Raw genomic sequence first — 11,943 nt, forward strand, 5'->3', positions numbered from 1 at the left:
CCTAAGGAAGAGTAAAAAGTATAGAAACATTAACGCAAAATTCTTAACCTAAGTCATTTTCCTCCATATGTGATGAAAAATTGGACCATTCTGCACCTGAAGGTAGCCAATAAAGGAAAACCTGGCCATATTCAAAGCAGAAGAATGAGAAAAAGGGCTTCAGGAGATAACCACTATTGTTATAAAAATAAAGTAGAGTAAAAACAAAATAAAAGAGTAAAAATTAAAAGAGTAATAAACAAATGGAAGGTGAAAAGCAATTATTTGAAATCTGCATTCAGGAAAAGGGAAAAATTACCAAATATTTCATCATGATTTAAAAACAAAAAAGTAGATAAAGAAGCAAAGAAGAATGCGACATAATGTTAGAAAATATATTAATACAACATAACATTATGTCAGTATGAAGGAAACTCATATACTCCTGAAACCAATACCCATTATTGATTTTTATAGAATCTTTTATTACTTGGGTTGGGAGAAACTTCTCTACCTTTACACATGAGCATATGATAAAACATGCTTATGTGTGGTTCATGGATGTGGGTATTTTTTTGTCATTTCAGATGTCCAGATAGTCAATGACATAATTGAGAGGAGCCAAGAAAGTCATGGTAGATACTTGTGGCAAGGTGTAATCATCAAGGGCAACCAATCAGCTGAGGAGAGAGTGGAGTTAGGAAAATCATTGAATGCATATTCAACGCATATTTTAAATCTGGTTATAAATAATGAAAACTATTCAGGAGTGGGGCATGAGCTGTTTAACAAATATCAGAATGCAGTTCTTCCAGAGACTGATGCTATGTGTGCTGGACAGAAACCTGTTGAGCGTAATATATCTGAGAATCACACAGTCATCATGAACATCTTAGTGAGCATCCTAAGATTCCAGCTGGGCAACTTTCTGAACATAGTGGAAAAGGACAATCCTCCAACACAGTGCCAATAATATTTGCATATAAGAAAATTCATATGGGTGAGACCACTTGTAAATATAGTGACTATGGGAAAGCCTGTAATAAGTCATCCATCATTGCCCGAGAGATAACTCAGGTAGGGAAGAAAACTTTTCAATGTGATGTACTTGGGAAAATGTTCCATAAAAAGTCTAAAATTACTCAACATCAGATTATACACACAGGAGAGAAACGTGATAAATACAGTGAATGTCAGAAATGTTTTGTTAAACAGTCATATCTTATCTCATATCAGGGAACATCTGCAGGGAAAGCCTTTAACCGAAAGTCAGCCCTCAACAGACATCAGAGGATTCACAAAAGTAAAACAATATGTGAATGTAATGAAAATTCAGAAGCTTGTAACCAAATGTCAGCCTTCAGCATGCATCAGAGATCTCACCCAGGTGATAAGCCCTCCAGATGTAATGGATGTGGAAAAACATTTGACAACAAGTCATCCTTCAGGATGCATCAGAGTACTCACACAGGGAAATCACCTTATGAATGTAAAGNGGAAAAGCTTTTAAGCAAAAGTCAAAACTCAGCAGGCATCAGAGAATTCACACAGGTGAGAAACCATATGAATGTAAGAAATGTGGAAAAGCTTTTAACCAAAAGTCAAAACTCAGCAGGCATCAGAGAATTCACACAGGTGAGAAACCATATGAATGTAAGAAATGTGGAAAAGCTTTTAACCAAAAGTCAACCCTCATCATGCATCAGAGAATTCACACAGGTGAGAAACCATATGAATGTAAAGAATGTGGAAAAGCTTTCAAGTTAAAGTCACACCTCAGCAGGCATCAGAGAATTCACACATGTGAGAAATCATATCAATGTAAAAAATGTGGAAAAGCTTTTAACCAAAAGTCAATCCTCATCATGCATCAGAGAATTCACACAAATGAGAAACCATATGGATGTAAAGAATGTGGAAAAGCTTTTAACCAAAAGTCAGCCCTCAGCATGCATCAGAGAATTCACACAGGTGAGAAACCATATCAATGTAAAGAATGTGGAAAAGCTTTTAACCGAAAGTCACACCTCAACAGGCATCAGAGAATTCACAGAGGTGAGAAACCATATGAATGTAAAGAATGTGGGAAAGCTTTTAACCAAAAGTCAACCCTCAGCATGCATAAGAGAATTCACACAGGTGAAAAACCATATGAATGTAAAGAATGTGGGAAAGCTTTTAGCCAAAAGTCAAACCTCAGCATGCATATGAGAATTCACACAGGTCAGAAACCATATGAATGCAAAGAATGTGGAAAAGCTTTTAACCAAAAGTTGCACATCAGCAAGCATCAGAGAACTCGCACAGGTGAGAAACCATATGAATGTAAAGAATGTGGACAAGCTTTTAAGTGAAAGTCAAAACTCAGCATGCATAAGAGAGTTCACACAGGTGAGAAGCCATATGAATGTAAATGTGGACAAGCTTTTAAGTTTAAGTCACACCTCAGCATGCATCAGAGAATTCACACAGGTGAGAAACCATGTGAATGTAAAGAATGTGGAAAAACTTTTAACCAAAAGTCAAACCTCAGCATGCACATGAGATCTCACACAGATGAGAAACCATATGAATGTAAAGAATGTGGGAAAGCTTTTAACCAAAAGTCAAACCTTAGCACGTACATGAGAATTCACACAGGTGAGAAACCATATGAATGCAAAGAACGTGGAAAAGCTTTTAACTGAAAGTCACACCTCAGCAGGCATCAGAATTCATACAAGTGAGAAGCCAAGTGAGTGTAATGAATGTGGAAAAAGTTTTTTTTACAAAGTCACATTTGAGAATACATCAGGATATTCACAGGAAAAAACTCTCTATGAATCTAATATGACAGGCCTTGTACTGGAATTCCCCCTAACAGACAAAAAAGAATTCACACAAAGGAAAATCTCAGTGAATGTAATTTGTATGGGAAAAGATTTTGCCAGAAGTCATACCTCAAGACATCAGAGAACTTACATCAAGAAGAAGACCTATAAACATATAATTGTCCTCAGGTATTGAAGAATGACTTGAGGATCCCCTATTGACATAAAAATTTGCTGATGCTCCAGTCCCTTCTATAAGTGGTTTAGTGTTTGTGTATTACCAATTCACTTCCTGCTGTGTAGTTTACATCTTGTGTAGATTAATTATAATACTGGAAAAAAATGTGAATACTATGTAAATTGTTGTTATGCTGTGTTGTTTTTCAGTTGTTGAAGTATTTCACTTATTGTTTTTAGTTATTTTTGAAGACTTGATACGTAGTTTCTTGAATCACCAGATGTGTAACCTTCAGGTATGGAAGGAGGACTGTAATGATTGTGAAAACATCTTTTCTCCAAAGTCTCAAGGCTAACTATGGTTAGAGCATTTTTGCTTATAACATTGGTGCTCTTAACACAAATGATCTCTATACCAGCCATGCACCAAAAAATAAATGAATAAAAATAAAAAGGAATCACATCATAGCAGGCATTAGAGGATTTAAAGAGGGGAGAAATTCTATATGGGTTGGACTGACTGTGTCTTTTTTAAATAAAAGCACTCTTTTCTCTTTTTTGCATAGCCTGTAATCTGAGCATTCCATGATTGGGTGGAGCTCCCGCCGCGGGTTCGGATCCTGTATAGGGATGACTAGTGCGCTCACAGCGCTCACTGGTTGAGTGCGGTGCGGCCGGTCTCAAAAAGGACAAAAAGAAAAGAAAAGAAATTATTTCCTGTTAAGCCATTTTATGTGTGCTCTGTTTGCATTACAACACAAGCAGTGCACTCCAGCTAAATGATTTTATAAAGTTTCTGAGAGAATTCACCAGTCCTTGTATATCGGAAGAGAATCCTGTGTTGTCACCATTTCTACTCAAGTCATTTTATGGGAAAATCAAATTATGGGGAGAAAGAATGCAATATATGTGAGGCTTCTTATTGGGATGGCTCATTGAACAGTGGAAATAAAGTTAAATATCTTTCTAAATCTCTTTAATCTGTCAGCTTTCAAGAAAACTTTCAACACTTTTTATGTCAGAACTTGAAATGAAGAGAAAACTATCTATATAATGTAAATTTTCAAATAGAAATGATAAATGGAGTGTAAAAGTATGTTTAACATTTTGAGTGTTACCAATATTTAAATATGACTGGTGACACTGCCTTCCAAGGGGACATTTGTCTGAAGACATTTTTGGTTGTCATAACTGAAGGTAGTGAGGTGCTACTCCATTGAGTGGGAAGAAGACACAGATGTTGGTAAACAGCCTACAATGCAAAAGAAAGACTCCTCACATGCAACATTTATGCATAAAAATGTTTGTTAAAAATTCTTAATGGAACCCAGCATAACTGTGGATAAGGAATATGTACACTTAGTATAATAAATAGTTTGGTTTGACTTACTTCAGGAATTTTGACATTAACTGCCTCTCTAACTTTTGTATATTTTGTTAAATATATTGTCTAAAGTACTGTACTACACAGATTTTTTTAAATAAAAGATGACCAGTAAGGGTATCTTAACCCTTGACTTGGTGTTTTCAGTGCCATGCTCTCCCAAGTGAGCTAACCAGCCATCCCTATATAGGGATCTGAACACATAGCCTTGGTGTCATCAGTACCACCCTCTCCCAAATGAGCCACGGGCCAGCCCAGATTTTTTCCTAGTCACCTATTTTAGGTAAGTTTGTATGACCAGTATCACAAAACTATCTAAGTAAAGGTAATTTTTTATGATGTTTGAAGCTAATGCAGAGTGAGTCTATGGGGTGCATAGAAACATTTCTATGTGAGTGCACAAATTCACAGGCACGTAATTGTAAACAACTTGTTTGAACTTAAACAGCTGTAAGCAATAGTGGTTTTCTTATTTTACTCGGTAAAAAGCAGTGTCTGGAGGGGATACTTATCTTTTATACCTATTCCTCATGTTTTGAAATGGTGCCAAATCATAGGTATGAGTGTGTACCACATGCCCTATAGTTAAGAAATCTTTTGTGTTTCTGTTTGCAGTGATGGAGTGCTATTTTGAATCTTGCCACTAAGAGGTAAATCCTGACTCCACTTGTGTATTGCCTTGTGCATGGCTGTGCTTGTGTGTAGGCCTCCAGATGTAGAGATGGCCCCAGAGCCTGTTTTCACCTAAGGAGTCTTCTTGAGTCTCTGGTAACTCCCCGTCTGCCCTCAGAGCCCTTGGGGTCAGGGAGACCCAGGCCCCAAAGTGGGGTATGAGCAAGTAAGACAAAATGGTGTCCAGCATAGAACCTGAGGGGTGTGGTTGGAGGCAGGGAGGTCATTTCCATCTCCCACCATTCTGTCCACAAATCCCTGTCAACAGTGGGCAGAGAGTACGGCAGCATCATTTATTTCTCGTTTTTCACTCTAATCTTTATTATTTTCTTCTTTCTGTTTTGTGAGGTTTAATTTTCATCCTTTATCTAGGTTTATTGTTGGAAGGTTAGGTTATTGATTTCAGACCTTTCCTTTCTAAAATGTATACCTTTACAAATATAAATTTTACTCTGAGCCCTTTATTAATTTTGGTATGTTGTGTTACTGTTTGTGAAAATGTTTCAAATTTTAGTGTCATTTTTATGGCTCACTGGCAGTTTCAGAGTTTGTTGTTTAACTTTCATGTAATTGTGAACTACTGAAGTATCATTCAGTTAATAATTTTCTGTTTAAATCTATTGTGGTCAGAGAACATACACTGTATAATTTAAATCCTCAAATTTATTGAAGATATTTTATGGCATCGCAAATGGTCTTTTCTGGAGTATGTTCCAAGGGCTTGAATAGATTGGGTATTCTGTTGTTGAGTGTTGTGTCTATATATACATATCTGTAAATTCAAGTTGTTTTATAATGTTGTCCAAGACTTCTCTAGCCTTGTCAGTGGTGCATAGTTTTTCTATCAGATATCGAAAGTTGCATTTGATGTATCTGAATATTTACACAGAAGTCTGTTTCTCCCTTAATTTCTTCTCTAATTATTTTTATTTGATGTTGGACTTACTTGTTTTGTGCATGTATACCTACAATTGTTTTTTTTTTTTTTTTTCCTTTTTGTCTTTTTTTATTGACCGGTAACGGGATCGCAACCCTCGGTGTCACGCCCGTACCAGGGACCGGCAACTGGATCACAACCCTCGGTGTTGCGCCCGCACCACGCTCAGCCAGTGAGCGGGAACCGGTCTCCACATGGGATCCGAACCCTCGGCGGGAGCACCGCTGCGCTCCCAAGCGACGCACTCTCCATTGCACCACCAGGCCGGCCCTATACCTACAATTGTTCTGGTGTCCTCCTGAATGACACTTTTGTCATAAATAACCCTCTTTATTTCTAGTAAGAATTTTGTTGTAATTTTGTTTGTTTGGTAATAGTATGGTCAGCTGGTGTATCTATGTTATGGATATGTTTACATTGTATATCTTTTCCTGCCCATTAACTTTCAACCTGTTCATATCGTTGAATTCAATGTGTTTCTCTTGTGCTCAATATATAGTTTTTTCTTTTTTTAATACTGTTGGACAAGTCTTTTAAAAAAAATTTTATTTTGTTTTACTTGGCAGATTATAATGGTATGTGCTTATGGGGTACAATTTGATGTTTCAACACGTATATATTGTGAAATTATTAAATCAGGCTAATTCACATGTTCATTATCTGACACACTTATTTCTTTGTGGTGAGATTTAAAATCCACCGTGTTAGCAACTTTGAAATATACATTAGTATTAACTCTATTCACCATGCTGTGCAATAGATCACCAGAACTTATTCCTCCTGCTGAAGTGAAACTTCATACTGTTGGACCAACACATCCCCACTGATATTTTACCCCATCCTAACCCTCAGTTTTGGTAAACTTCATTCTTCTCTCTGTTTGTATTAGTTTGACTTTTTAATAGTTCACATATAAGTACATTTAATTACTATTTGTTTTTCTGTATCTGGCTTATTTTATTTAACAGAATGTATTGTAGGTTCTTCCATATTACCACAATTGACAATTTGTTTCCTTTTTAATGTCTGAGTAGAATTTTATTTTATATGTAAACATTTATTTTATCCATTCATTCATTTTTGAGTGCTTCTGTAGTTTTGATATCTTGACTATTGTGAATAATGGTGCCATAAACATGGGAGGGCTGACTTCTCTTTCTTATACTATTGTCAGTTCCTTTGGACACATACCCGGAATTGGGATTGCTGGATCATTTGATAGTTTTATTTTTAGCTTTGTAACTACTTTATGCTACTTTCCAAATTGGTGTTCTAATACACCTTGTGTATTCACACCTTCGCGAATACTTGTTATCTTTTATCTTTTTGATAATACCTGTTCTAACACATCTGACGTGACTCATTGTAGTTTTAAATTGCATTTCCTTGTGGATTAGTGGTGTTGACAATGTTTTCATACATCCGTTGGCCATTTCAAGTCTTCTTTTGAGAAATGTCTATCCAGGTTTTTATTCCCTTTTTGAGTAGGATTATTTATTCTTATTGAGTATTTTGAGTTCCATATGTGCTTTAGATTTAGCCCATGTGAAATGTATGGCTTGCAAATGTTTTCTCTGAATCTTTGGGTTGTCTCCTCACTTTGATAGTTGTTTTCTTTTCTGTGCAGAAGCTTTTTAGTTTGATGGTATAAATTTCTTCTAACCATGAGATTAGCTAAATTGAAGTTTTTACATGTGATATCTACACCCTATTCAGTGTCTCCTCTAATTTCCACTGGATGTAAAATTATTTTGATTGTATGTGAACATTTCATCTATAACACAGGTGTAGTTAACCCCATATCATAGAAAAATGTGAGGTTGAGATTTAGGTTTGTTGATTGAGGTCTCAGACTGGCTGTAAAACTTTTGCACCATGCTGTATTCTTCCATTCTTCTGTGGAAACTGTGCTCTCCATTCAAGAAGTCTGGGTGTGCCTCTCTCTTCAACCCCAACATGTTACAGGCTTACCTGGTGTGGGAGCCTGTGAAGAGAATGGATCTCTTTGTTCTTAAACAAATGTGTTTGGACACAGGAGGTGCACACCTTGACTACAGTCATTGACTTTAAATGGGTTAATACATATCGGTGAATTTGAAACCTACTCCACCACCTTTGTTTGATGTGACAGGGGCTCTAGACCCACCTTTACTGGTTCTGCTGCAGGTGTTGGTGTTGCTGGATGGTATTCTCCAGAAGCTCCTTGGCCTTCTCATTCTGTTGGAATAGCCTGTAGCCTGGTGGTAAGGGGTAAGCACCTTTTTCTCATTCTGCCCTCTCTGCCTACAACTATACAACTTACTTCATGGTTGCTGCCCCCTGGCTGTGAAGTTAGAGCCACTCAGTGATAGTGGACAGTCCCCTGGCCCACACAGGGAGCATAGCTGCATCTTCAAGGCCTTCATATTTGCCTCCACCAGTTGCAGTGTAGAAAAAGTGGCAGATGAGCAGGTGAGAGCAGGTGAGGTCAGATAAGATCCACCTGCCCCCTGGCCCCACCTCCACTGAGGAGCTGCAATTTGCAAATAAACTACACCTCTCAGTTTCCTCCATGCCTCAGAGATTACCTGGATGTGCTCATTTATTCACTAATTGTACCCTTTTATACAGTTAAATTTTGTCATCTACTTTCAGCTCCCATCCTGTCTCAACTACTCAAAGTGGAGGTTGCCACGTTCAACCCCAGAAATGTGCAATGGGTCATTCTTCTTAAAACATTCCTTTTTCTCCCTAATGTTTATGTATATATAATATATGTATGTATATGTATATATACACACACACAGAAACATATTGGAAGATAATAAAACATTCCTTGTTCTCCCTAATATATGTATTATATATATTCACAAACATATTCAAAGATGTTTTTCTCTGCTGTATTTTTCTTAGGTTAATAGAAGAAATGTACATTAACAATAAACGACATATATGACAAGCCCAAAGGCAGGACCATGCTCAATGGTGAAAAGTTAAAGCTTTTCCAGCCAATACAGTTGGGGAAGAAATTTCTAACCAGAGATATTGGGCAAGTAAAAGAAATGAAAGGCAAACAAATACAAAAAGAAAATTTCATGATCTTCCACACAGAAAAATCTAATGACTTCACCAAAAACAAATAAACCAACAAAAAACTAAAAACAAAAAAACCTTTAGAACTCAAAGAGAAATTTAGTGGTTTCCGAATAGAAAATGAACATAGAAAACCCAGTATCATGTTTATACACTAACTATCTGAAGGAGAAATTAATAAGACAACCCCAATTACAGTAGCATATAAGAAATTTAGCAGTGAATTTACTGAAGGATGTTAACATTGTGTACACTGAAAATTATAAAGCATTGGTGAAAAAATTAAAAATGACACAAATAATGGAAAGATATCCTATGTTCATGGATTTGACTATTCAGTATTATTAAATTGTTTATACTAGTATGTGTAGAATCAAAAAAGACCAGAGACAGCAGAGTCAACTTGAACAAAATATGCTAGAGTCATCCTGCTACCTAATTTCAAAATATATTGCAGATTTTAGTAATGAAAACATCATGTTACTGGCATAAAATCTGACACATAAGACAATGAAATAGGATAAATAGCCCATAGATATATCCACACATTGACAGCTAACTGATTGTTAACAAAAGTGCCAAGAACACACCAAGGGGAAAGCAGTCTGATTAGTAAATGATGTTGTGATAACTACCTATCCCCATGGAGAGAAAAAGAATGACTCTGATCTCAACCATTGTACAAGAAGCAATTCAAAATAAATTAAGGACTTAACCATGAGGTTCTAAAATTCTAAAATTTGAAAACTACTAGCAGAAACACTAGTGATAGTGGTTCATGATATTGGTCTGATCAATGATTTTTAGATATTACTCCAAAAGCACAGAGAATTAAAGCAAAAATAGACCAATGAGATTGCATACATCTGAGAAGTTCCTGTGTGGGAAAACAAACAAAACTATCATAAGAGAATTTGTGGCTTTCACAGAAACTATTTGCAAATCATACATTCGATAAGGGCATAATATCCAAAATATATAAGGAATTCAAACCATTCAATAACAAAAACCCTATTAAAAATTGCCAATAATTCTTGATAGTTTTCAAAGGAAGATAATCAAATCACATTAGAAGTACAGAATAGAATGAAGGTTACCATAGGCTGAGGGGCAGGATGCAAGATGATGGGAAAAGGGAACGTGTTGGTCAAAGGGTACAAACTATCAGGCAGAATGAAATATTTCTGGTGATGTATTACACAGCATGATGAATATACTTCATTAAAATTTGTTGAGTATTTCAAAGTTGTTTTATAAAGTCTATTTTAAATGTCTTACCTGGGGCCGACCCCTTGGCTCACTCAGGAGAGTGCGGCGCTGGGAGCACAGCGATGCTCCCGCCATGGGTTCGGATCCTATATAGGGATGGCCGGAGCGCTCACTGGCTGAGTGTGGTGCGGGCGACACCAAGCCAAGGGTTACAATCCCCTTACCAGTCACAAAAAAAAAGTCTTACCTGAAAAATGATATGTATGTGAGGTGGTAGATATGATAATGACTCTGATTTGCTCACTCCACAATATAAACACATATGGAAACATCACACTGTACTCCCATCACTGTATTTGGAACCTGGTGTTCCAAAAATGGCCCACACAATCTAGATAAAGTGGATGGCCACTAAGAGTTAGGCCAAGAGTTACAATCCCCTTACCGGTCACACACAAAAAAGTCTTACCTGAAAAATGATATGTATGTGAGGTGGTAGATATGTTAATGACTCTGATTTGCTCACTCCACAATATAAACGCATATGGAAACATCACACTGTACCCCCATCACTGTATTTGGAACCTGGTGTTCCAAGAATGGCCCACACAATCTATATGAAGTGAATGGCCACTAAGAGTTAAGCTAAATGTGAATCCAATCAGATTCAGATAGGCATTTGTGGATGTGGAAAGGAATCTGACATTGATTTTTAAATAAAACTAAGAATCAACATAAAAGAGATAATGGAAAAGATAAGATTTAGGGGCTAGCCCAGGCCTCACTTGGGAGTGTGATGCTGACAACAGCAAGTCAAGCATTAAGATGCCCTCACCAGTCATCTGTCTAAAAAAGAAAAAAAAAGATTTATTGCACAATATATTAGAAGGAATGGAAAACTAGTATAACATTAGACATTCTCACATGTAAGCACAAGTATCTGCACATATTTCAGTGAAAAAAAGTTGAGATGTAGTCCTGATAATTTCAGTCAATTTAGGACTGAAATACAAATAGGAGTGACCCATATCCACAGACTGTAAGCAAAAGAAAACACAACAAAAGTTTTAAAATGCATGAATACACTTGTTCAATAGCAATCACAGGAGAATGTAGTGAGGTCCTCAAAACTGTCCAGCCTGTCTGGACTTGACACTCTCTTCATAACAGAATTTAAAAATTAATATCTTGCTATACCTTATCCCCACAGAACTCAAATTGAAGCTTGATCCCCATTGTATTAATGTTAAGAAGGTGGAAAATTCTACCATGGTCTTTGAAAAATGTGGATTTTGCAACATAATTAGATAGTGAGGGCTGTGCCACCACAAATGGATTAATTGATTCATGGAGTATGAGTTAATGATTTAAGGGTTATTGGTAAGTAGACAAGTGGCTTTATAAACAGACAGAAAAAGCATGTGGACATGGTTTTCCCACTTTTTGCCATGTGACACCCTGCCTCACCCCTGGACTCTGCAGAAATCCCCCAAAGGAAGAAGACTCTCAGCAGATGCACCCCCATGACCTTAGCGATAGCCTCCAGAACTGTTAGAAATAAATTTTGATTCTTAATTTGTTACCCAGCTTTAGGGTTTTTTTTTTTTTTTTCAATAAAGGACAGAATATGAACTTACACAGCATGAAAAAAATGTGCATGTATGAGAGTGGAGGAAAAGAGAGCAAGTGAGAAGATTGAGAGT

General features: G+C 36.7%; 1 protein-coding gene and 1 pseudogene across 2 annotated transcripts in view; both read left to right on the plus strand.

Annotated features, from left to right (window-relative positions):
- Positions 1-8,816, plus strand: part of LOC103598624 (zinc finger protein 717-like) — a 22,284-nt gene extending 13,468 nt beyond the window's left edge. The window contains exon 4 of one of the 2 annotated variants that reach the window (XM_008582661.1): positions 8,126-8,816. In XM_008582661.1, the coding sequence (XP_008580883.1) occupies positions 8,126-8,307 (182 nt within the window). In that variant the 3' untranslated portion in view covers positions 8,308-8,816. Of the gene's footprint in view, positions 1-566; positions 986-8,125 lie in introns of those variants that run through there. The other variant, XM_008582660.1, reaches the window with a different exon arrangement.
- On the plus strand, positions 1,295-3,539 carry LOC103598623 (annotated as a pseudogene).
- Positions 8,817-11,943: the final 3,127 nt, after the last annotated feature.

The sequence above is a fragment of the Galeopterus variegatus genome, unplaced genomic scaffold (assembly GCF_000696425.1).
Source record: "Galeopterus variegatus unplaced genomic scaffold, G_variegatus-3.0.2 Scaffold2684, whole genome shotgun sequence".
Classification (NCBI taxonomy): Eukaryota; Metazoa; Chordata; class Mammalia; order Dermoptera; family Cynocephalidae; genus Galeopterus; species Galeopterus variegatus.